Here is a 27,287-nt window from a genome sequence, read left to right as displayed (position 1 = left end):
AAAATGCAGTGATTGAGAAGATTTGATAGTCAGGGGAATAGACAGTTGCTTCTGCTGATGCTGACATGAGTCCTGCATGGTGTGTCGCCTCCCTGGTGTCAGGGTAAAGGGTGGAAATTGTACAGGCTCAGGCCACAATCTTCTAATCCTCCGTGCACATGGAAGTGGTGCCAGAGAACTGAAGGATTTGAAGTGTTACCTCTGTTTTAAAAAAAAACAGGAGAGGGATAAAGCCGGCAACTACAGGTTGGCCAGCCTAACTTTGGTGGTGGGGAAGCTTTTAGGGACAATGAGCAGAATTTAATCAGACAAAAATGGATGTGTTGGGGGTCAGGTGGGAAATCAAAATTTTAAAAATCTCAAACCAGCCCCAACCTGTCTCCAACCCGCAGGTCAGAGGCTCGGAATTCTGCGCCGAGTAATTCACCTCCTGACTCCCCAATGCCTGTCCAGAATCTGCACGGCACAAGTCAGGAGTGTGGTGGAATATTCTCCACTTGTCTGGATGAGTGCAGATCCAACAACACTTAAGAAGCTCTGCCATCCAGGACAAAGCAGCCCTCTTGATTGGCACCCCATCCACCATCTTCAACATTCACTCCCTTCACCACCAACACACAGTGGCAGCAGTGTGTACAATCTATAAGATGCACTGCAGCAACTCACCAAAGCTCCTTCGACATCACCTTCCAAACCCGCGACCTCTACTGCCTAGAAAGACAAGGGCAGCAAATGCATGGGAAAACCACCATCTGCAAGTTTCCCTCAAAGCTGCACACCATCCTGACTTAGAACTAACTGCCGTTTCTTCACTGTCGCTGGGTCAACATCATGGAATTCCCTTCCTAACAGCATTGTGGGTGTACCTGCACCCGAAGGACTGCAGCGGTTCAAGAAGGCAATTCACCACCACCACCTCAAGGGCAATTAGAGATGGGGAATAAATGCTGGTCTAGCTAGCGCCGCCTACTTCCCATGAATCAATTTTTAAAAAGCTAAAAGGAAATGGGGACTGCTTCGTGGAAGAGCTAAATGCCTTTACAACATGGTTGTAGGCCAAGATGAGGAGTGTTTCCTCCCAGCCCTCCAAGGTGATCTTCTTCCCTGCCCGCCATCGTAGCCTAACTCCATCTTCCTCCCACACCCCTCTGCCCCGCACTTGGATCTCCTGGAATTGGAGATCAGCCCCTCCGAGATCGGCGACTACTGCACACGTTCCCAGTAACCCAGCTGTAGCTTTCTTCTGAGTGTTCCCCACCTGCCAGGGAGCCAAGCCGGTGTAACAGGCTGACTTCTGGGTGGGTACCTATTTTGGGGGGAAAAAAGCCACACACCAACAACGTTTAGGTTTCCTGGCCAAAACTCCTTCCCCACACTACACACAACTAGCTGCAGTCAAGATTGGGGCCAGTAATCTGAGACATAATTCACTGGAATTTTGAAAGGAATGGGCTAATAAATAAAAGTAGGTACGGATTTTAAAAAGCAAGTTATGTTTGACTAACTTGATCGAGTTCTTTGAAGTAGAGGGTTGATGAGCTTAATGCAGCTGATGTGTATATGGAACTTTATCAAATGCTTTTTAAAGATCACGTTAGCAAAGTTAAATGCATGAGACTAAAGGGACAGTGACGCATGGATACAAAATTGTCTAAGGAGCAGAACTCTGCTGATCACTGACAAAGAAAGTACCTTGGCTGAGAACAAAATTATATTTCAAAAGCCTGATGCACAAAATGTAGTCATCAGAGAAAATATATATAAACAGAGAAATAGAAAAGGAATGTAATCTTTGTAGGAAGAACGGTTGGAAAGAAACCTAATCTGAATAGTTAGGGAGGAGTGGTCTGTGTATTTATAGCTGTATGGACTACACCTGCTCCTATTTTATAATGTTCTTATGTAATAGATGTTGCTGGAATGCTAATTACCAGTGATGAAGAGAATTTGAGGAAGGAAGAGCTTGCATTTTTAGAGCACCTGTCATGAGGGAGATGGGGGAGACGGTGGTGTAGTGGTAATTTCACTGGACTAATAATCCAGAGGCCCAGGCTACTGAAATAAAAACAGAAAGTGCTGGAAATACTCAGCAGGTCAGGCAGCATCTGTGGAGAGAGAAGCAGAGTTAATGTTTCAGGTCCGTGACCTTTCATCAGAATAGGCTACTGCCCTGTGGACATGGGTTCAAATCCCACCATAGCATCTGATGGGATTTAAATTCAATTAACAAAAATCTGGAATTGGAAACTAGTCTCAGTAATGGTGCCATGAAACTATCTTCGTAAAAACCCATATGGTTCACTAATGTCCTTTAGGGAAGGAAATCTGCTGTCCTTACCTTGACTAGACTGGTCTGACTCCAGACCCACAGCAATGTGGTTGACTCTTAACTGCCCTCTGAAATGGCCTAACAAGCCACTCAGTTATCAAGGGCACCAGAGAAGGTAGATGGGGCCTTGGTTTAACATCCCATCAAAAAGACATTGCAGCACCCCCTCATTACTACACTGAAGCCAACCTAGTCTGTGAAGTGCGACTTGAACTCACGACTTTGACTTTGAGCTAATAGCACTAGCACTGAGCCACGGCTGATTCTTTTTTGGCTGTGGACATTTACCAGACTTCGGACCAAATAGAAGGGAAGCTAAAAATATTATTTATTCTGTCCTCGGTCTACTGCAGTGTTCAAATGAAGCTCAACATGAGCTTGAGGAACAGCACCTCATCTTTCAGTTAGGCACTTTACAGCCTTCTGGACTCAGCATTGAGTTCAACAATTTCAGATTGTAATCTCTACTCCCGTTTTCTTTCCTTTTTCTTTGCATGTTTCAGACTTGTTTTTCGCTTGTTTTTGCTTTCGGATGGCAGCTGTTCATCATTCTGCCATCCATACTTCCTCTCGACATGTCTTTTGTATCTTTTCTTTCTTTACTCGTCCCATTGTCATATGACGCTGCCCCACCAACTCTTTTGACGTTTAATCTCTCCTGTTTTCTTCTACCCAATCACAGACCTTCCCTTTTGTTCTTTTTCCCACCCTCCCCATTTCACTTGCTTAAAACCTATAACATTTCTAACTTTTCCCAGCTCTGATGAAAGATTATTGCCCTGAAATGTTAACTCTGTTTCTCCACAAATGTTGCCTGACCTACTAAGCTTTTCCAGTATTTTCTGTTTTTATTTTGGATTTCCAGCATCTGCAGTATTTTGCTTTTGTATATTCTATATTCTACTGGCACGCAAAACATTTCGGGTCAAATTAGTATACTTAACCAATTTCACCATCCCCATGGCATGCAATCCCCTCCTCCCATACCATTGCCATCCTGTGCCCATTCCATCCTTCCTATGCGATCCCCTCCTCCCATACCATTGCCATCCTGTGCCCATTCCATCCTTCCTATGCGATCCCCTCCTCCCATACCATTGCCATCCTGTGCCCATTCCATCCCTCCTATGCCATCCCCATCCTCCCATGCCATTCCATCTTTTCAATGCCACCCCTCCGATGCCATGCCCTCCATCCAGAGAGTCAGGGGGGGCTACCATTCCGGGTCACTCCCGCTGCAGTCCTGACTGCTGATCATGGCCACTGTGGAGCTGTAGTTGCTGAGGTGGTTCTAGGTAACACTTGCACATGCTCATCTCCCAGCTACCATATGTTAACACCACCAGAGGGAGGTGAGAGGAAAGGATGAATCCTGGCACTTCTGTCTGATTTCCACCCTTCCTTACTGTCAGGGAGAATCTGCATCACTTCACACACATGCAGACTCCATCTTTGCACAGGGATAGCGACACACCCACTGTTGGTAGTGCATGTGGCCTTCAAATGTCGCAAAGCACCTCGCATAAATTGTTGCACTGGATTCACTCATTAACTGAATCTTACAATCAGTTTTAAAATCGCTAATTAACCAACATTCATGCCGCAGGTGGAGGCAGGCACTACCCAGCAAATCAACCCACCGACCAATCAGAAATGTGCAGACTGCTAAAAGGTTGTGTCTTGGTACTATGGATATTATTTGCATGTTTCTTGATACAGGAGTGAATGATTTCACCTTCCTATTGTGTTTTCCAGGCATCCGTACGTCTGACTCCCACTACCATGTTGTATGCAGGGAAAACCCCAGATGGGAGTCATGTCCTGGTAAGTTGCTTTGAATTTAAAGTCCAGTAGCTAAGTAGGGAAGGAGCAAGGGAAAACAAATTGATGCTGTTGATCCAGCAACATCAGCCTGCATTAATTAACACATTTAACGTGGAAGATTCCCCCACCAAGCTGGACTGAGGGGCTGGATCCATGGGAAACCCCTCGAACTGTATCGTTAATATTCTGAATTGTTGTAAATGTAAAACTGTAATTGACATGACAATTGTGAAACGGAAGGGTTGGGAAGAAACTCATGACAGTATTGAAGGAAACTGATCTCCCTTGCAATGTTTGTATTTTTTGGTGCTGTTTGGAAACTGTTTGGCAATGTAATTTTTACAGATTTTTATGAATAAAGTATATTTTGGAAATTAAAAAAAAAAATTTAACGTGGAAGAGACGGTCGCCCACCTCCTCCTGGAATGTGCCTTTGCAAAGCAGGTGTGGAAAGAGATGCAGTGGTTTTTGTCAAGGTTCATCCCAAGCAGCTCTGTAACACAGGAGTCTGTGCTCTACGGGCTGTTCCCAGGGACGCACACCGAGACAAACATCAACTGCTGCTGGAGGACTATCAATTCGGTGAAAGACGCCCTTTGGTCTGCCCGAAACTTGCTGGTCTTCCAGCGCAAAGAGTTGTCCACCACCGAATGTTGCAGACTGGCACATTCCAAGGTCCAGGACTACGTGCTGAGGGACGCACTAAAGCTTGGGGCAGCCGCAGCAAAGGCTCAATGGGGAAAGACCACAGTGTAAGGTTCCCCCACCAAGCTGGACTGAGAGGCTGGATCAATGGGAAACCCCTCGAACTGTATCGGAAATATTCTCAATTGCTGTAAATGTAAAACTGTAATTGACATGACAGTTGTGAAACAGAAGGGTTGGGAAGAAACTCATGACAGTATTGAAGGAAACTGATCTCCCTTGCAATGTTTGTATTTTTTGGTGCTGTTTGGAAACTGGCAATGTAATTTTTACAGATTTTGGAAATTAAAAAAAAACACATTTAACGCGGTCCAGGAGACCTGTACTGTACCCGGCAGGAAGATCTCTGATAGTCTCGCGCTACTCAGGGATACGATCGCCTACATACGGGACAGGAGGGTGGACACCTGCCTCATCAGCCTGGACCCGGAGAAGGCTTTTGACAGGATATCGCACACCTACATGATGGACGTGCTTTCCAAAATGGGGTTTGGGGAGGGAATCTGCAATTGGATCCAACTGCTCTACACAAACATCAGTAGCGCAGTCTCAATCAATGGGTGGGAATCGGAAAGTTTCCCGATCAAATCTGGAGTCAGACAGGGCTGTCCTCTCTCCCCGGTCTTGTTTGTTTGCTGTATTGAACCCTTTGCTGAGTCTATTAGGAAGGATGCGAGCATAAGAGGGGTGACAATCCCAGGCAGCGGAGGCACTCAGGTTAAAACCTCCCTGTACATGGATGACGTCGCCGTCTTCTGCTCGGATCGCTGTCCGTGCGCAGACTGATGAGCATCTGCGACCAGTTCGAACTGGCCTCGGGAGCCAAAGTTAACCACGGCAAGAGCGAGGCCATGTTCTTTGGGAACTGGGCTGACCGATCCTTTGTCCCCTTCACCGTCAGGTCAGATTACCTGAAGGTGCTGGGGATATGGTTTGGAAGGGCCGGGGCATGCACCAAAACATGGGAGGAGCGAGTAGCCAAGGTACGACAAAAGTTGGGCATGTGGGGGCAGCGATCTCTCTCCATTGTGGGTAGGAACCTGGTCATCAGGTGCGAGGCGCTCACGTTGTTGCTCTACGTGGCGCAGGTCTGGCCCATACCCCACTCCTGCGCTGTGGCAGTCACCCGAGCCATTTTCCGCTTCGTCTGGGGATCTAAAATGGACCGGGTCTGGAGGGACACGATGTTCAAATCTCTGGACATGGGCGGGAAAAATGTACCCAACGTGGCCCTCATCCTGATGACCACCTTCGTGTGCGGCTGCATCAAGCTGTGTGTAGATCCCCAGTACGCAAACTCCAAGCGTCACTACGTGCTGAGGTTCTATCTGTCCCCGGTGTTGCGAAGGATGGGCCTGGGCACATTGCCGCGAAACGCTCCATGCAGTTGGGCCGGGCCGTGCCGTACCACCTATCCTTCGTGGAGTAGTTTCTGCGGGAAAACACCTTTGACCACCGGTCCATCAGGCAGTGGTCTGCACGGAATGTCCTCAAGGCCCTACGGGAAAAGGAGACGGTGGATCCTGTCTGATGGTTCCCCGAGCAGACCGTCAAAGTCATTTGGCGGAATGCCTCATCACCAGAACCCGCGTTGGCTGTGTGAGGAAGAGACGGTCACCCACCTCCTCCTGGAATGTGTCTTTGCAAAGCAGGTGTGGAAAGAGATGCAGTGGTTTTTGTCGAGGTTCATCCCAAGCAGCTCTGTAACACAGGAGTCTGTGCTCTACGGGCTGTTCCCAGGGACGCACACCGAGACAAACATCAACTGCTGCTGGAGGACCATCAATTCTGTGAAAGACGCCCTTTGGTCTGCCCGAAACTTGCTGGTCTTCCAGCGCAAAGAGTTGTCCACCACCGAATGTCGCAGACTGGCACATTCCAAGGTCCAGGACTACGTGCTGAGGGACGCACTAAAGCTTGGGGCAGCCGCAGCAAAGGCTCAATGGGGAAAGACCACAGTTTAAGGTCCCCCCACCAAGCTGAACTGAGGGGCTGGACCCATGGGAAACCCCTCGGGCTGCATACACCAAATATGGGTTTGCTGTAAAATATACATGGCTTGTAAAATGGAATTGTGAAGAAAACTGTTTTCTTTCGCACTTTTTAAGAATGTCAACTTGGTGCTGTTTTGAACTGTTTTTATAATGCATTTTTTTTACAGAATTTTAAGAATAAGGTATATTTTTTGGGTGAAAAAGAAATTTAACGTGGCCTTTCTTGGCCTTTTGGCTAAGATCAAGTGTAGCATTCGTTCTTATACTTACCTGGCAGGGGAAAGACCATGATCAGTGGCCTTTGATCCTGCAGGTGCTGTTTTTGTGTTTGTTTGGGGGTGGGGAGGGAGGGTTTCAGCTCAGTATTTACAGCATTTCACCCTTTAGGATTGGAGATCTACTGTGTTTGTTGTTTTCCTGTTGGTTGGGGTTTTAGTACCTGTCCCAGGAAAGCTTCAAGCAAAAAATGGCTGCACCCAACACCAGAGCTCCAGGCCAGGGAGTGCGTGACACCGTTAGGGTGGCGGTGAAAGATAACGAAGGAGGTGCACCCATTGACTGCTCCTTCTTCATTAAGAAAATCCTGATTGAATGCTGTGGTTTTCAAGCTGCGGGCATCTGCCTGCAGGACTTCCCCAGCAGTGGTTATTTCAGCGTAACTTTCAAGAATGTGGCGGGATGTATCAAGTTCCTGAAGGTGTTCAAGGAGAGAGGAAACCAGGCGCTGCTGTCCATTCTCACGGTGGAGCCACTCTTCACGCTGCCATCGCAACGCAACTGGCTGGTGACAACCCACCTCTACAACCCCCATGTTCCTATTGTCGATGTGCTCACCTTCCTCACCAGGTACGTCTAGGTGGCCAGTAGCAACACTGAGGTCAAGGACCCCTTTGGGATTTGCCCAGCAAGCGGCAGATCAAGGTAACCTTGAAGGTCGACGCCAATGGAGCCGTCATCCATCCTCCCTCCAGCTTCGCTTTTGGGAGAAGTTGAGGCTTCTTGGTCGATGCAGGGCAGCCCAGATTTTGTTGGAACTGTGGCAAATCTGGTCACATGGCAGCCAACTGCGGCACAGATGTCTGCAAGAACTGCAAGCAGGAAGGCCATCAGACCAAGGACTGTAAGCAGAGTAAGTGCTGTAACCTGTGTGGTGGGGCAGGCCACCTCTACAAGACCAGCCCCAAATGCTACCTCAGTCACGCACAAGCGGCAAGGTCCAGGGAAAGGCTGGGCGAAGGAATGGTGAATGTGCCTCGTGCTGCAAAGGAGACAGCAACCCTCCCCGCAGTGAGGAAAATCCATCTAAGAAGGAGAGGAAAGGGGAGACAACTGCAACCAGTGACCCAACACCTACCCCGTGCCCAGAAACACCACCTCAACATACGGAATCCATGGAGGAGGAGGCAGCAGTGGGACAATCAGATTAGTGGCAAGTGGTCAAGCGGAAAACCACAAAGAAGAAGCCCCCGAAAAAAGGAACAGGTCACCACCCAAACCAGTGGCAAGAGGAGGCTACCGTCTGAGACGGACTATGGCAGCTGCTTCTCAGTGGTTGAGGAAATGCCGGAAAGATGGCACATGCAAAAGGAGCGGCAGAATGCAAAGGAGCTGGAAGAAAAAGCTGCCCTGCTCCATGGCACTGGAAGCAGCGATGGGCCCAGCGCCCCCCCAACCCCAAAGCGCTGAATCCAGTGAGATGCCCAGCGCACTCCAGCTCCAGGAGATCAAGAGCAGCAAATCATCCCATGCACTCCAGCTCTGGGAAGCTGGGAGCAGAAATGTCCTCGAGGAGGAACAGAGGGGAAAGACACCATCAGCAGAGGACAGTCCAAACCTTGCTGACTACAAGACCCCCTTGTTGTCACTCCAGTGGAACAATCCCCCTGTGAGTGACCAGAAGGGTTTTCTGAGCCCAATGCATGTGCAACAGCTTGTGCACACTGTGGGTATGCAGGAAAATACCCAAGGACTGGGACTAGGGAGGACACTTGGTGTGGTAAGCAACATCGAGTTTTAAATGGGTATAAAGATTGCTTCTACTAAGATGCGTTGCGTTAAATCCACTATGCGATGTGTTTCAACCTTGGGTTACCTTGCCACGGTCAAAGTCGACCTATTGTTTCTGCAGGAGTGTGGGATACCGCACCTGGTAGGAGGAAATGATTCCCGTTCCTCTGGCCTGGGTATTCTGCTGCGGGGAGGTAACTTCACCATCTCCGAAGTTAAGGAGGTGGTGGGCGGTCGCCTCCTCGTAGCAGACGTAATGTACAACAACGCTCCGCTCTGGTTGATCAACGTGTACACCACGGTACAACGCAGCGAGCGGCTGACCGTCCTCCAGCAGCTCCCACTGCTGCTGGTGACGTCCAGGCCGGTCATCCTAGGCGGTGACTTCAACTGCATCATTGATGCAGCTGGACGATCCGGCAGTGACGACAGCAAACTGGACGCTACATCCAGATTCCTAGTGGAAACAGTAAAGGATGCCAAGCTGCACAACGTCATCAGTAACCCTCCAAACCGAGTGCAGCGTAGATACCCCTGGTTAAGACCGGACGGATCTGCCTGTTCCAGGATTGATGTCTTGTTTGTGTCCCGTGCTTTCATGGTCAGATCCACCAACGTCATGCCGGTTTTCTTCTCTCTCCACTGCCTCCTGCTGGTAGACTGTCACCTACAGGACAACCAGCGGGTTGGCAGGGGACATAGAAGCTGAATGCAACACTGCTGACCCCAGAGAACATTGAGGAACTCAAAAGGGATTGCAAAGGTTGGAGAAGCGAAACCCCTCTTTGAGTCTCTGGTGCACTGGTGGGAAGCGATCAGGGCAAACATCAAGAGGTTCTTTATCCTGGAAGGTTTTTCAGAAGTTGAGAGTGAGACAGAGGGAAATGTCCCAACTCCAGAAAAGAATGCAGCATCTGCTCTGGCTGCAGTTGATTGGGGTTGAGGTCCAAGAGGTGAAGAGCCAGCAGGCCTCGCTCTTTGCCATGTAGGTCTCCAAGATCATCTTCCGGTCCAGAGTCCGCTCCATTGAGCAGGCTGAGACGTGCTCGCGTTTCGTCCTCTGTGATCAGCAGCCTGAAGGAAGAGGACGGCTCAATGACGTCATCGCAGTCTGACTTCTTAAGGATCAGCAAATCCTTTTGTGCCGGGCTGTACGACGTGAAGCCCACAGACAGCATGGCCTCCCAGTCCTTCCTGTCTTAGGTGAAGGCATACAGGAGAGTCTGGACAAACTGCTAACTCTGGACGAGCTGACAAAGGCTGTCAGGTCCTTCAAGACGAGTAAAACACCCGGAAGCGATGGCTTACCACTTGAATTGTATTCGACTCTTTGGGACTGGATCAGCCCAGACCTTCTGGAAGTGTACGAGAGTATGCTTCTGGCCGGTAGCATGCCAGAAAATCATGAGGAAAGGCATCATCACCCTCATCTACAAGCGGAAGGGTGAGAGGACGGAGATTAGAAATTGGCGGCCCATCTCACTGCTTGATGTAGACTACAAGATTCTGTCCAAAGTCATTGCCTGTCGGGTCAGGTCTGCTCTGGAGTTGGTGATTCACTACGATCAGACCTGTACTGTTTCCGGCAGAAAGACCTCAGATAGCCTTGCGCTACTCAGGGATACAATCACCATTGTACGGGAAAGGGGAGGTGAACACCTGCCTCATCAGCTTGGACCAGGAGAAGGCTTTTGACAGGATATCGCGCACATACATGATGGACGTGCTCTCCAAAATGGGGTTTGGGGAGGGAATCCGCAATTGGATCCAAGTGCGCTGCACAAACTTCAGTAGTGCAGTCTCAATCAATGGGTGGGAATCAGAACGTTTCCCGATCCAATCTGGAGTCAGACAGGGCTGTCCTCTCTCCCCTGTCTTGTTTGTTTGCTATGTTGAACCTTTTGCTGAGTCCATTGGGAAGGATATGAGCATAATAGGGGTGACAATCCCAGGCAGCGGAGTCAGTCAGGTCAAATCCTCCCTGTACAGGGATAACGTCGCCGTCTTCTGCTCGGATCTGCCGTATGCTTGCAGGCTGATGAGCGAGACCATCTTCTTTGGGAACTGGGCTGACCGATCCTTTGTCCCCTTCACCGTCAGGTCAGACGACCTGAAGGTGTGGGGATATGGTTCAGAGGGGCTGGCGTGTGCGCCAAAACCTGGAAGGAGCGAATAGCCATGGTACACCATAAACTGAGCATGTGGGAACAGGGTTCTCTCTCCATTGTGGGTAAGAACGTGGTCATCGGGTGAGAGGCGCTCACGTTGTTGCTGTATGTGGCGCATGTCTGGACCATACCCCACTCCTGCGCCGTGGTGGTCACCCGAGTCATCTTCCACTTTCTCTGGAGATACAAAATGGACAGTGTCCGGAGAGACACAATGTTCAAACCTCTGGATAATGGGGCAAAAAACGTACCCGATGTCGCCCTCATCCTGATGGCCACCTTTGTGTGCGGCTTCATCAAGCTGTGCGTAGAACCCCATTTTGCAAAAACCAAGTGTCACTACGTGCTGAAGTTCTATTTGTCCCTGGCGTTGCGAAGGATGAGTTTGGCCTCATTGCTGTTGTACCCTCCATCCAGTTGGACGATTCCGTACCACCTATCCTTCGTGGAAAAGTTTGTGCGGAAAAACAACTTTGACCACCAATCCATCAGGCAGTGATCTGCACAGAATGTCCTCAAGGCCGTACGGGAAAAGGAAATGGTGGATCCTGTTCGATGGTACCCTGAGCAGACTGCCAAAGTCATTTGGCAGAATGCCTCATCACCAGAACTTTCAAACAAGCACCAAGACTGAGCGTGGTTGGTGGTGAGAAGGGCCCTCCCCGTCAGATCCTTCCTGCAATTTGATGAAAGACGCACGTTGGTCTGCCCAAAACTTGCTGGTCTTCCAGTGCAGAGAGTTGCCCACAACCAAGTGTTGCAGACTGGTACATTCCAAGGTCCAGGACTACGTGCTGAGGGACGCACGAAAGCTTGGGGCAGCCGCCACAAAGTCTCAATGGGGAAAGACCACTGTGTAAGGTCCCCCCGCCATAGTGAACCGAAGGGCTGGAACCTGTGTAAAACCCCTCGGGCTGTATACACCAAAATATGTTTTTGCTGTGTAATGCAAATGTACATTATATATAAAATGGAATGAAAGCATTGTGAGGCAACTCTCGTTCTGTATTGAAGAAAAGTGATTTCCTTTGCACTTGCTGGAATGTCAACTTGGAACTGTTTTGTAATGTATTTTTTTTTACAGATTTTTCTGAATAAAGTATATTTTTGGGAAAAAAACATTTAACATGGGAAAGTGTCCCAAAGCACTTCACAGATGCATAATGGGAAAAAATTGTTAATTATGATACTGTATCGGCAGAGAGGAGCAGAAAGCGGTCTTTTAACCAACTGCAAAGCTGTATTATCATATAAGTCCAGAAAAATCTGCCTGTTGTGATCTTCTTGATGGACCATAAATTGCAAAATTTAGGTAATAATTAATTAATTCTAAAATTTTACTGTGCTGTTCTCCACGATTGAAGGTGCCGTTTACCTGCGTGGGATCTCGGCAATGAGTGCATGTGATCTCTCTTTATTGATGGAATATGGCATCCATAGCTTGGGGACCGTAATATTATTAATGCATCATCAATAAAGAGCACTGCTGTAATGACCCAGTGAGAAAGTAAATTACCAGTGTGGTACTGATCCATAAAAGATCATGAAGACCCCTGCATTGTACTAAATTAACTCTTTTTAGATGAGTTGCGGTTACAGTGTTACAATTGGTACATAGGAACAGGAGTAGGCCATTCAGCCTGTGGCGCCATTCAATTAGCTCATGGCTGATCATCCACCTCAATGCCCCTTTCCCGGGCTATCCCCATACCTAATGAGGTCATTAGTATCTAGAAATTATCGATTTCTATCTTGAACGTGCTCAGTGATTGAGCTCCCACACCCCTCTGGGATAGAGAATTCCAAAGATTCACCAACCTCTGAGTGAAGAAATTCCTCCTCATCTCAGTTTAAATGGCCAACCCCTTATTCTGAGACTGTGTGCCCTGGTCCTACACTCACCAGCCAGTGGAAACATCCTATCTACATCCAACCTGTCACACGCTGTAAGAATTTTGTAAGTTTCCACGAGATCACCTCTCATTCTTTGAGTTTCTCAGAGAATACAGGTCCAGTTTCCTCAATTGCTTCTAATAAGACAATCCCGCCATCCCAGGAATTGGTGGGTTTGTAAGAATATAGGAAGGTGGGAAATAGGAGCAGGAATAGATCAGATGACCCTCGAATCTGCTCCGCCATTCATTGAGGTCATGGCAGATCTTCTACCTCAACTTCACTTTACTGCCCCTAGGCTTATGCTTGCGTGTGTATGTTTTTGGGTTTGGAGTGTCTCTTGACAATGCAGACCGATTGCTGCGCCATCAGTGCATCCGAACATTTGCCAGCTTGCCAGTTTGAGTCTGCGTGTGCGTGCGGCATCCTCACCACGTAATGACGTCAGAAGTAATGATGTCCGAGTGTTGCCTCACCCGCTCAATGGCCACAATCGCCCTCTCCATCACTCAACAGCACCCCGCTCCCTTCCGCGATCACCGCCTCAGTTGCCGCTTCTCGTTCTTGCTTCCTCCCGCGAAAGCTGCCGCAATCGCCGCATTCAGTTTCCTGCTCCCTCCTGCGATCACCGGTTCCCTTCGTCGCTGCTGTCTTGTTGTTGCTCCATCTCAGTCCTGACTGCTCACCGCTCGCTTTCTACCTCACCACTTTCACCCCCGCCTCGCTGCTCACACTCTGCTCCATCTTGTCACATCTCCTGGCGGGGAGTGAGCAGCGGGAGGGAATGGTGAGTAGACTGGTGCGGGAGAGAATGGTGGCAGGAAGCGGTGAACTGGCGGGAGTGGTGAGATTAAACGACGAGCAGGCGGGAGTGGGACGGACTGTTGAGAAGGCGGGCGTGGGAGGGTGCAGCGATCGTAGGAAGGTGCAGGAAAGAGAAGCGGCGATCTTGGGAGGGAGCGGGGTACTGTTAGTGGGGGGGGGAGGGGCGTGTGGAGGCGGCAATCGCAGCCATTGAGGGGTGAGGGGGTTTGGGTTCAATTCGTTTCTTTGTGTCAAATTGAGCAGCGCCATTTTTATTACTGGCAGCTGCCTGAGACGTCGCAGACTGTGACAGTTCAGTCTTTGAGGCACATGTGTCAGTACTCTGCCACCTAGTGGTTGCATTGTCAGCAAACGCGGCCTTTTAGGGTTCTAACTCCAAGTCATTGATGCAAGTTGGAAATAATAGTGTATCCAACACCAATTCCCTGGGGCATCTCACCCAGTGCTTTCCACTACTCTGAAATTAGTCCTCTAACTAGTTTCCATCGTTCTCCACCTTTCAGCCAGTTTCTTGTCCTGAGATAAGAAATCTGAAATTCGTTGACGTTTGCTTTAGAGACCTTAATGGCATGACTCAAGCAGGCTGCCCCACAGTGATGTATTTTCTGTGTGTATGTATGTGTGTAATATGTAGTCATGTATGGTTACAGCCAGTGATGGTTTAAACTTGGTATTTCTCTTTGATTGCACAGCGGAGTGCCAGATACCTGTACAATGAATTGCCTGTGCGCATCGCCCATCGGATTAAGGGATTTCGGAACCTTCCCTTCATCATTGGCTGCAATCCCACAATTCTGCAGGTGGTAAGTGCAACCAATGAGTGAATCCATTTTAGTGCCAATGCTAAGTTGAGAAGCCAATGTTCAAAGATTTTCTGATCACTTAAGCACTGCTTTGGTTTTCACCGTAAGAAAAACCTAGGCCTGCATTGGCAATTTATGCAGCTAGAGCTCAGAGCTTTGTCATAATTTACTTATTTGTTTAAATTAGAGTTTCATACAAGGACTGTGCTAAAATAAGCATTATGTATAAATATTCAATAAAGTTATCTAGGAGAAATGTTAAATGATAAACGTCATCAAATAAAAACGAGAAACAGGCATTTACAAGGGCGAGGAGACAGGGAAAGAGAAACTGTAGAAAAGGGGAAGACTCCGAGACAGCCGAAGGAATAGAGACAATACTGAGAGAAAGTGTGTCAGAGCCATACAAAGAAAGTGCTCCAGAGAAAGGGAGACAGAAAGAGTTTGCTGACAGATACAGGGAGAGAGATTCACCCAGTTTTTCTTGTTGCATTTTAATCTGTGAGCAATGCACAAAACTTAACTGTTGTATAGTAACAGCTTTAATTGTGTTAAAAGATGCAAAAACCGTTTGGTACTTGGAGACATTGATGAATTAATCAGTCAAGCAGAAAAAAAATTAGAATTGCTAAGGTCAAGTCATAGTGCGTTTATCGAAAGCCAATTAACTCCATTACTGGATATGAAGATCAAACTGCAGTGTGATCTATCAGCTCAACTCAGTAAGACTTCCTATTTAGGAAACCACAAAACAACGCAACAGGGAGGAGTATAAGCATGTAAATTTGAGAAATGATCACTGAGCTTCAAAAACAATGATCTTTTTTATATCATGTCACACAATAATACAATGATTACATAGAAACAGCACAGAAACAGACCATTTGGCCCAACCAGTCCATGCCGGTGTTTATGCTCCACTCAAGCCTTCTCCCATCTTCCTCATCTCAGTCCTGAATGGTTGATCCCTTATTCTAGTACTGTGACCCTGTGTTCTAGATTTCCTAGCCAGGGAAAACAGTTTCTCAGCATCTACTCTGTCAAGTTCGTTAAGAATTTTATATGTTTGAATTACATCACTTCTCATTCTTCAAAACTCCTGGGGATATTGGCCTATTCTACTCGGTCTCTCCTCATAGGACAATCTCCTCATCCCAGGAACTCCTGTAGTGAACCTTCGTTGTACTCCCTCTATTCCTTAAATAAGGAGACCAAAACTGCACACAGTACTCCAGGTGTGCCCTTTGTAATTGTAGAAAGACTTCTTTGCTTTTATACTCCAATCCTTTTGTAACAAAAGCTAACATTCTATTTGCCTTTCTAATTGCTTGCTGTACCTACATGTTATCTATCTATGATTCATGTACAACAGGTTATTACACAAAATTAGGACTCATGGAACTGGGGTAATATTAGCAGAGATGGAGGATTGGTTAATGGACAGAAAACAGAGTAGGAATAAAAGGGACATGTTCTGGTTGGCAGGCTGTAACTAGGAGGGTACCACAAGAATTAGTACTTGGGGTTCAGCTATCTGCATTCCATTTAATGACTTAGATGTGGGGACTGAGCGTAACAAATGCAAGTTTACTAACGATACAGAGATAGGTGGGAAAGAAAGTGGTGAATGCAAGCATTTCCAAGTCTCCTTCCATTCAAAATCTATTCTACTTTTTTATTTTTTCTACTAAAGTGGATAACTTCATACTTGACCACATTATATTCCATCTGCCATGTTCTTGCCCACTCATCCAATCTGTCTATATTCCTCTGCAGCCTTTTTGCATCCTTCTCACTTTTCTACCTAACTTTATGTCATCAGCAAACCTGGATTCACTGCACTCAATCCAGCATTTATTGCCCATCCCTAATTGTTCTTGAGAAGGTGGTTCTGAGTTGTCTTGAACCGCTGCAGTCCATGTGGTGTAAGTACACCCACAGTGATGTTAGGGAGGGAGTTCCAGGATTTAGACCCAGTGACGGTGAAGGAACAGAGATATAGTTCCAATTCAGGATGGTGTGTGACTTGGAGGGGAACTTGCAGGTGGTGGTGTTTCCATGCGTCTGCCGCCCTTGTTCTTCTAGGTGGTAGAGGTTGGATGTTTGGAAGGTGCTGTTTAATGAGTCTTGGCAAATTGTTGAAGTGCATCTTGTAAATGGTACTCATTATTGCTACTGTGTGCTGGTGGTGGAGGGAGTGAATGTTTAAGGTGGTAAATGGGGTGCCGATCAAGCAGGCTGCTTTGTCCTGGATGGTGTTGGGCTTCTTGAGTGTTGTGGAGGGAATTATTCCATCACACTCCTGCCTTATGCCTTGTAGAGGTGGACAGGCCTTGGGGAGTCAGGAGGTGAATTACCATAGAATTCGCAGCTTTTGACCTACTCTTGTGGCCACAGTGTTTATATGGCTGGTCCGGTTGAGTTTTTGGTCAGTGGTAACCTCCAGGATGCTGATGGTGGGTGATTCAGCAATGGTAAAGTTGTTGAATATTGAGGGGAGATAGTTAGATTCTCTCTTGCTGGAGATGGTCATTGCCTGGCACTTATGAGCCCAAGCCTGAGTGTTGTCCAGATCTTGCTGCATGCAGGCACAGTCTACTTCAGTATCTGAGTTGCTGGTGGTACTGAACGCTGTGCAATTATCAGTGAACATCCCCACTTCTGATCTTATGATGGAGGGAAGGTCATTGATGAAGCAGCTGAAGATGGTTGAGTCTAGGACACTACCCTGAGGAACTCCTGGGACTGAGATGATTGCCCTCCAAGAATCACAACCTTCCTACGTGCCAGGATTGACTCCAACCACTGGAGAGTTTTCCCGCTGATCGCCCCTGACTTCAATTTTACTAGGGCTCCTTGATGCCACATTCTGTCAAATGCTATCTTGATGTCCAGGGCAGTCAATCTCACCTCACCTCTGGAATTCAGCTCTTTTGTCCATGTTTGGACCAAGGCTGTAATAAGGTCTGGAGCCGAATGGCATTAGCGGGAACCATACTCGGCACATCGGTGAGCAGGTTATTGCTGAGTAAGTGCTGCAGTGCAGTGTCAATGACACCTTCCATCACTTTGCTGCTGATTGAGAGTAGGATGATAGGGTGGTAATTGTCTGGACTGGATTTGTCCTGCTTTTTATGGACTGGACTTACCAGGGCAATTTTCCCCATTGTCGGGTGGATGCCGGCGTTGTAACTATAGCTTGGCTAGGGTTGTGAACTAGTTCTGGAGCATATGTCTTCAGTACTACAGCCGGAATGTTGTCCCATAGCCTTTGCAGTATCCAGTGCCTTCAGCCATTTCTTGATCTCATGTGGAGTGAATCGAATTGGCTGAAGACTGGCATCTGTGATGCTGGGGACCTCAGAAGGATGCTGAGATGGATCATCCACTTGGCACTTCTGGCTGAAGGTGGTTCCAAATGCTTCAGCCTTGTCTTTTGCACTGAAGTGCTGGGCTCCCCCATCGTTGAGGTTGGGGATATCTGTGGAGCCTCCTCCTCTGGTTAGTTTTTCAATTCTGCACCACCATTCATGACTGGATGCGGCAGCATTGCAGAGCTTAGATCTGATCTCTTGTTTTGTGGGATCACTTAGCTGTATATACAGCATGCTGCTTCCTTTGTTTAATACGCATGTACTTTTATGTTGTAGCTTCACTGGGTTGACATCTCATTTTTAGGTATGCCTGGTGCTGCTCCTGACATGCCCTCCTACAGTCCTCATTGAATCAGGGTTAGTCCCCTGGCTTAATGGTAATGGTAGAGTGAGGAATATTCTAACCACGAGGTTACAGATTGTGGTTGAATACAATTCTGCTCCTGCTGATGGCTCACAACACCTCATGGATGCCCAGTTTTGAGCTGCAAGATCTGTTCTGAATCTATTTCATTTAGCACAGTGGTAGAGCCACACAACACAATGGAGGATGTCCTCAGTGTGAAGATGGGGACTTGGTCTCCATAAGGACTGTGCAGTGCCACTCCTACCGGTACTGTCGTGGACAGATGTATCTGCAACAGATGTATCTGCAACTGGCAGGAAGTGTGGCACTTTTGAGGTGTAACCCTGCTGTGGCCACACTTTTTGGCTGCGATGCCTTTGAGAGAGGTGACATGATGGATGTGAGCCTAATGCTGACTTTTAATTGTATTTATTAATTTTGTTCCTTTTTTTTCCAGCACGAGCTGTACATCAGGGCCTTTCAGATGCTGTCAGAGTTCCCACCAGTGAGTATAGCTGGAGCTATTTCTCAAATCTACCCCGTCCTCTTTTACTTTGGCGATAACACCCCCCATTTTGTTTTCAGGAAGTAAGATTTCATAAGTGTTGCACAAGTCCAGCAGCAAAATGGTGATTTCCTCTTCCCATGGTTCCTTTAGATTACCGATGCAAAGACAGAGACCCAGTACTGCAAGCTGATTCGTCAGCTGTTAGACGACCACAAAGATGTTGTTACGATGCTGGCTGAAGGTTTCAGAGGATGCCGTAAACATGTGCAGGTAGATAAACTCTGTTGTTTGTGTGTGTGTGTGTTTTGTTACGGACAAGTGGGTAACGGTGTGGATGGCTTTCACTTTTCACCTCTCAATTGACCGCAGATAGTGCTTTTTTTAAAAGATAGTGTTTTAGTCCCTGAGTGTTTATGGATCAAATAAACAGATGACAGGTTTTCTCATAGGTTTAAAAAGGATAACTATTTATTAAACAATACCCGAAAACATTCGCAACCTCACCCAATCACGCATTCACACATATGCACACACATAAGAAGATATGGAGTAGAGGGTAACGTGCAATTAGAGTCTGATGGTTGTAAAGAGAGTTCACCTCCCACAAGGGTGGTGGAAGTGGAGACTTCAAGAGGAAGTTGGCCACTTGAGAGAAATAAACTTGCAGAGCTACGGGAATCAAGCCGGGGAATGAGACTGACTGCATAGCTCCGTGCAGACACGGCATGGACTTGATGGGCCAAATGACCTCATTCTGTCCTGTAAATGACTCAATGACTCTATGACTTTGAAACCTTCTTGGTATTCCGGAGGAGTTTTTAACAGTGTTGTAGGCCTGAATGTTCTTTGTCCTGGAAGTGATTGCAGACTCCTTTGGTTAAAACTCAGTCTGAAGTTGATGGTGGAGGTCCTGGGTCAGTTTCTCAGATGGGGAGTTTTTAAAGTTGCCTTGCAATCTCTCTGCCTCAATAGTTTAAATATGGTGCCGGCAGGGCTCCTTGTTTAGCTGGGTCGATCCCACAGCTTCTCTGGCTGGAATGGCTCTCTGTCTCTCTCTCTCTGTCTTAGAGAAATTTTTTTTAACAAAAGAAACCCTTATCAGGCTGGGTTTCAGTCGGGGGACCATAAATGCTCTTCCCCTGGTGAGTCCATTCAATGACTGTGAACGTGGGGCCATTGTTACCCAGTGGGGTTGGAATGTGACTTATCTTTGATCAAGTTGTGTTATTTCTCAAAGCCAATCATGGTTTTGTATCCGGAGATGCTTTGTCTGCAAAGGTCTTTGTCAGCCCAGTTCTTGCAGTTTGGAGCTATTTGGCATTGAAATGCCTGTTTAACATTTAAGGCGCCTTCCTAGAACTAGTTCAGATGTGATGATGCGTTTAGTTTCTAACAGTCGCAGTGTATCTTGGCAGTACAAGAGGGGTCACCCAACCTCTTCCTTCATCTTGGTTGCAGCAATATGTATCCATTTTTTACCGAACTTAATTGCTCCAGTTCACTTTAGTTCATAACTTCCTTTCGTGAGCGTAGCAATATATATATGTATATATGAAGATTTTTCTTAATGAAGTCATAGAGTTTTACAGCACAGAAACAGGCCCTTCAGCCCAACGTGCCTGCGCCGACCATCAAGCACCCGTCCAAAACTAATCCCACTTCCCCGCACTTAGCCCATAGCCTTGTATGTTATGACATTTCAAGTGCTCATCTAAATACTTCTTAAATGTCGTGAGTGTTTCTGCCTCTACCACCCCTTCAGGCAGTGTGTTTAAGATTCCAACCACCCTCTGGTGAAAAAAAATTTCCTCAACTCCCCTCTAAACCTACTGCCCCTTACCTTTAAATCTATGCCCTCTAGTTATTGACCTCTCCGCTAAGGGAAAAAGTTTCTTCCTATCTATCCTATCAATGCCCCTCATAATTTTGTATACCTCAATCAGATCCTCCCTCAGCCTACTCTGCTCTGAGGAAAACAATCCCAGCCTATCCAGTCTCTCTTCATAGCTGAAATGCTCCAACCCAGGCAACATCCTGGTGAATCTCCGCTGCATCCTCTCCAATGTGGCGACCAGAACTGTACACAGTACTCCAGCTGTGGCCTAACTAGCATTTTATACAGCTCCATCATAACCTCCCTGCTCTTATATTCTATGCCTCGGCTAATAAAGGCAAGTATCCCATATGCCTTCCTAACCACCTTATCTACCTGTGCTGCTGCCTTCAGTGATCTATGGACAAGCACCCCAAGGTCCCTCTGTACTCCCTAGGGTCCTACCATCCATTGTATATTCTCTTGCCTTGTTAGTCCTCCCAAAGTGCATCTCAGGATTAAACTCCATTTGCCACTGCTCTGCCCATCTTACCAGCCCATCTATATCATCCTGTAATCTAAGGCCTTCCTGCTCACTATTTACGACACCACCAATTTTCGTGTCATCTGCGAACTTACTGATCATACCTCCTATATTCACATCCAAATCATTAATGTACACTACAAACAGTAAGGGTCCCAGCACCGATCCCTGTGTTACCCCACTGGTCACAGGCTTCCACTCACATAAACCCTCCACCATCACCCTCTGCCTCCTTCCAATAAGCCAATTTTGAATCCAATTTGCCAAATTACCCTGGATCCCATGGGCTCTTACTTTCTTAACCAATCTCCTATGCGGGACCTTATCAAAAGCCTTACTGAAGTCCATGTAGACGACATCAACTATTTTACCCTCATCTACACCCCTAGTCACCTCCTTGAAAAATTCAATCAAATTTGTTAGACACGATCTCCCCCGACAAAGCCATGCTGACTAACCCTGATTAATCTCTGCCTCTCCAAGTGGAGATTACTCCTTTCTCTCAGAATTTTTTCCAATAATTTCCCTACCACTGACGTTAGACTCACCGGCCTGTAATTACCTGGTTTATCCCTGCTACCTTTCTTGAATAATGGTACCACATTCGCTGTCGTCCAGTCCTCTGGCACTTATCCTGTGGCCAGAGAGGATTTCAAAATTTGTGTCAGAGCCCCTGCTATCTCCTCCCTTGCCTCACATAGCCTGGGATACATATCATCTGGGCCTGGGGATTTATCTACCTTTAAGCCCGCTAATACAGCTAATACTTCCTCCTTTTCAATGCTAATTTGATCACGTATATCACAATCCCCCTCCCTGATCACTACACCTACATTGTCCCTCTCCATAGTGAACACAGATGAAAAGTAATCGTTGAAAACCTCACCTATGTCCTCTGGCTCCACACACAGATTGCCTCTTAGATCCCAAATGGGCCCCACTTTTTCCCTGGTCATCTTCTTGCCCCTAACATACTTATAAAACGCCTTAGGATTTTCCTTGATCATGTCTGCCGGTGATTTTTCATGCCCCCTCTTCGCTCTCCTAACTACTTTTTTAAGTACTTCCTACACTTTCTATACTTTTCTCGAGCCTCCACTGTTTTCAGCACTCTGAATCTGCCATACGCCTCCTTTTTTTTCTTTATCCAATCCTCTATATCCCTTGACATCCAGGGTTCCCTGGACTTGTTGGTCCTACTCTTCACCTTTACAGGAACATGCTGGACCTGAATCCTCACAATTTCCTTTCTAAATGACTTCAACTGGTCTGATGTAGACTTTCCTGTAAGAAGCTGCTCCCAGTTCACTTTGGCCAGATCCTGTTTTATCATATTGAAATCTGCCTTCCCCCAATTCAGTACTCATTTCCGGTCCCTCTATGTCCTTTTCCATAACAATCTTAAATCTTACAAAGTTATGGTCACTATCCCCGAAATGCTCCCCCACTGCCACTTCTACCACTCGTCCAGTTTCATTCCCTAGGATTAAGTCCAATACCGCTCCTCCTCTTGTAGGACTCTCTATGTACTGGCTCAAAAAGCTCTCCTGAATGCACTTGAAGAATTCCGCCTCCTTTAAGCTTTTTGCACTAATATTATCCCCTCTAATATAGGGGAAGTTGAAACCCTTACTATTATTACCCTATTATTTTTTCACCCCTGAGAGTTACCTACATATCTGCTCCTCTATCTCTCTGACTGTTCGGAGGCCTGTAGTACACTCCCAGACAAGTGATTGCTCCCTTTTTGTTTTTAAGTTCTACCCATATGGCCTCATTAGAGGAACCTTCTAAGATATCATCCCTCCTTACTGCAGTAATTGACTCTTTAATAAACAGTGCAATGCCATCTCCTCTCTTACACCCTCCCCTATCATGTCTGAAAATTCTATACTCTGGGATATTAAGCTGCCAGTCCTGCCCTTCCCTCAACCATGTCTCAGTGATAGCAATAACATCATAATCCCATGTGTTAATCAATGCCCTCAATTCATCTGACTTACTAGTGAGACTCCTTGTATTAAAATAGATACAATCCAGCCCTGCATTATTTGCTTGAGCCTTAACAGGTCTACATTTACTCTGCCCTCCAGACTGACTTAGTTTCACATTTATATTTGATTGTACATGACCCCCTACTGTGCTTCCACTCTGTATCCCACCCCCCTGCCAAATTAGTTTAAACCCCCCCCAACAGCACTAGCAAACCTCCCAGCAAGGATGCTGGTCGCGTTCTGGTTCTGGTGCAACCTGTCCATCTTATACAGATCCCACCTTTGCCAGAAACAGGCCCAGTGATCCAGGAAACTAAAGCCCTCCCTCCTGCACCATCTCCTCAACCATGCATTCATCTGCTCTAACCTCCTATTCATATACTTACTAGCCTGTGGCACCGGAAGAAACCCAGAGATTACAACCCTTGAGGTCCTACTTTTTAATCTGCTACCTAGCTCCCTAAATTCTTTTTGCAGGACCTCATCCCTCTTTCTACCTATGTCATTGGTACCAAGGTGGACCACGACCTCCGGCTGTGCACCCTCACCCTCCGGAATACTTTGTAGCCGCTCGGTGATATCCAAGACCCTTGCACTAGGGAGGCAACATACCATCCTGGAATCACGTCTGTGACCACAGAAATGCCTATCTGTTCCTCTAACCATAGAATTCCCTACCACTATTGCTGTCTTGTCCCTTTTTCTCCATCCCAGCACAGCTGAGTCAGCCATGACATTCCGGTCATGACTCTCAGTGCATTCTCCAGAGGCACCCTCTCTCCCATCGGTACTCAGAACTGAATACCGGTTAGAAAGTGGGATGTCCTCTGGGAACTCCTGCACTACCTGTCCTGACTTCTTTGTCTGTCTGGCAGCCACCCAGTCACCCCCCCCCCGAATGTGCTCGCCTAGGCACCGGCTTGACTACCTCCTGAAACGTGCCATCCATGTAGTCCTCCACCTCGCAGTTGCGCCACAGTGACTCCAGCCACTGCTCGAGCTCCGAAACCTGAATCTCAAGCTTCTGCAACCGGAGACACTTTCTGCAGACATGTTCGCCAAGGTCACATGGCACGTCCACGACTTCCCACATTGCACAGGAGGTACATTCCGCTTGGCCAAGCTGCCCTGCCATTACTTACTTTTACAATGAAAAAAAAAACTTGCTAGTGTAATAACTTACCAGCTATTTACAATCAACTTTTATCCCCTGTACCTTTGAGGCTGAGAAAGAAAAAGACCAAAGAGAACCTTCCACCGCCCCCAGCCAACGAAAATACCCACACTTAACTTACAGCCTCACTCCATGCAAACAGCACTAGTATAGCCAGTAAATACTAAAAATTTACAGGTAGCTATCTTAGGGCTTTAATTTAAAAGGAAGCTTTTTTTTTAAACTCCAATTAATCTCAGTATCCCCAGGCAATAACAGCTGCCACCCACTGACCAATCAGTGCACAGAATTACAGTGATGTCACTGTTCGGTTTTTTTTTTCACACTAAATCCAAACAGACATGTGCAGAAACAGTCAGAGAGCCTGCTGTCACCGCCACCCTGGATGTCAGGTAGGTGAAGGGCCTTGAGCCCAGCTCTTTCTTTTGTAGGTCTGCTTCCACTCCTGACTCCTTCCAGGTCCACCGCCGGCGTCCCCGGACTCCAGGTTAGTGTTTAATTCATGGCTACAATATCTCTCTCTCCATTGGACAGACCCTTGTATACAGTTCCCTGCCAAGGTGAGTTCTTATCGATTGAAAAGTGTTGAAACAGCATAAAACAGCCATTTTGAACAAGATACTTTTTGTGCCAGCTTGGTTGTGTTTTTCACATGAGTATTGTCAAAATTTGAATCTGGGTGTCACTTTTGACTGAGTCATTTGCTCAATGAGAACAATATGGCATTGTCTGTCACATGGTTAACATGGGCCAATCAGGTGGCAGAAGCACAACAAGGCAGACAAGAAAATCACTATATTTGCGCCCTATTGTCAGTCTCTTCTATTTTGGGCAGTTTGGATCCAGCCCCTCTGCTCATAGTCACCTCTGAACCTACCCTTCCAATTCCTGACATGCTAACCTTACTCACCCCAGTGTCTTGCGTCACTCTGCCCTCTCCAAATGCTGTGTCCACTATATTCGTCTCTGTCTGTTATACGCTTATAAAATCATTTATTAGTTTTAAACATGACCAAAAATAGCTCCATGAAAGATCAACTAGCACACCTTGCAAAGTTTCTGCTTTTTTTTCACTAAATCCTGACACTAAATCTAAGTGAATCTGGACAAGCTCCATTCTGACACTCAGAAATGCTCTGGAACTCCCTCCCTAAGCCTCTCCACCCTCCTCTTCTCCTTTTAAAGAAATAAAGCAAGGCTTGTATTTATATAGCACCTTTCACAGGATATCTCAAAATGCTTTATAGTCAATGAAGTATTTTTGAAATGGTGTCACTGTTGTAATGTTAAAACCCACCTCTTTGGCCAAGTTTTTGGTCACCCCTCCTATGAGCTTCTCTTTGGCTTGTTGTCCACTTTTGTCTGATTATGCTTCTATGAAGTGCTTTGGGACATCTTTCTACATTCAAGGTGCTAGGCAAATGCAAGTTGTTGACGATGGTGGTGGCGGTAGCGGAAGCTGGAGACATCTCGTCATAGAAGGATTTGTCTTTTAAGTTGTACGATGTGCATGCTTAAGTGGTAGAAAATAACAGGGGCTGTCAACCCGGAGGAAAAATCTGAAGACGCCTGACACCTGTGGATATTGACTTTGAGGCAGTTAATGTACAGAGCAGCATTGATGTCACAAAAAAACAAAAGATGCTGGAAACACAAGGCAGGTTAACGATTGAGAGGGATCTTTCACAGAACTTCATTTCATGGTCTGTTGAAGGGTCACGGCAGGGTTTCCCATTTTCATTTCAGATTTTAATTGCACTATTCTATCTTTAGCATTGGATGCAGTCAGTTATAATAGAAGATCATCTTCCTCTCCACGCCCCCCCTGCCAAAAGAAAAAAAACAATGATTTTCCACAAAGTTCCAAACAGAACCTGCCAGTTTCACTGTTCTCAGTTTTCAATCTTTAATTTATGTTAGGAGCATTGTTAGACCTAAGAAGACTAAGGTCCATCTCGTTCACCTTCTACCATCCTGGTAGTCACATGATACAACAGTGATGGAGTTGTTGACTAATTATAGCAATCAATCCCTATCAATTAGTCAACAACAGGCCCGGACATGAGGTGAGGAAACCCACAGTGGTCAGAGCTTTGGGCACCGTAGATCCAAAGTCACCTATTATTTTCTAAGCGTGCTACACATATTTTGTTTCTCATTAGTCCAACTCTATCCCAAAATATTATTTTCTGCAAGAAATGTATCCAATTTGCGATACATTTATTTATATTTTTCCCTTTGTTTTCCCTCCGGGCGGTCTGTCTGCCTGGATCGTTCCCAGCTGAAACCAGCCCAGAAATTTAACCCCAGGTGATAGTGATCACAATTCGGTTAGGTTTACCTTAGCGATGGGCAGGGACAGGTATATACCGCAGGGCAAGAATTATAGCTGGGGGAAAGGAAATTATGATGCGATTAGGCAAGATTTAGGATGCGTAGGATGGGGAAGGAAACTGCAGGGGATGGGCACAATCGAAATGTGGAGCTTATTCAAGGAGCAGCTACTGCGTGTCCTTGATAAGTATGTACCTGTCAGGCAGGGAGGAAGTTGTCGAGCGAGGGAGCCGTGGTTTACTAAAGAAGTTGAAGCGCTTGTCAAGAGGAAGAAGAAGGCTTATGTTAGGATGAGATGTGAAGGCTCAGTTAGGGCGCTTGAGAGTTACAAGCTAGCCAGGAAGGATCTAAAGGGAGAGCTAAGAAGAGCAAGGAGAGGACACGAGAAGTCATTGGCGGATAGGATCAAGGAAAACCCTAAGGCTTTCTATAGGTATATCAGGAATAAAAGAATGACTAGAGTTAGATTAGGGCCAATCAAGGATAGTAGTGGGAAGTTGTGTGTGGAATCAGAGGAGATAGGGGAAGCGTTAAATGAATATTTTTCGTCAGTATTTACAGTAGAGAAAGAAAATGTTGTCGAGGAGAATACTGAGATTCAGACTACTAGGCTAGATGGGATTGAGGTTCACAAGGAGGAGGTGTTAGCAAT

At 46.7% G+C, this 27,287-nt stretch overlaps 1 protein-coding gene across 2 annotated transcripts in view; it reads left to right on the top strand.

Annotated features, from left to right (window-relative positions):
- The window catches only part of bckdk (branched chain ketoacid dehydrogenase kinase), a 139,298-nt gene that overhangs the window by 10,672 nt on the left and 101,339 nt on the right, over window positions 1-27,287 (top strand). For both annotated transcript variants that reach the window (XM_068010129.1, XM_068010127.1), the window contains exons 2-5: window positions 4,085-4,153; window positions 14,438-14,548; window positions 18,726-18,773; window positions 18,927-19,046. In XM_068010129.1, the coding sequence (XP_067866230.1) occupies window positions 4,085-4,153; window positions 14,438-14,548; window positions 18,726-18,773; window positions 18,927-19,046 (348 nt within the window). The remainder of the gene's footprint in view (window positions 1-4,084; window positions 4,154-14,437; window positions 14,549-18,725; window positions 18,774-18,926; window positions 19,047-27,287) is intronic.

Source organism: Heterodontus francisci, chromosome 30 (genome assembly GCF_036365525.1).
Source record: "Heterodontus francisci isolate sHetFra1 chromosome 30, sHetFra1.hap1, whole genome shotgun sequence".
Taxonomy (NCBI): domain Eukaryota; kingdom Metazoa; phylum Chordata; class Chondrichthyes; order Heterodontiformes; family Heterodontidae; genus Heterodontus; species Heterodontus francisci.
Note: the sequence above shows the minus strand (reverse complement) of the source record. Positions and strands in the feature narration are given on the sequence as shown.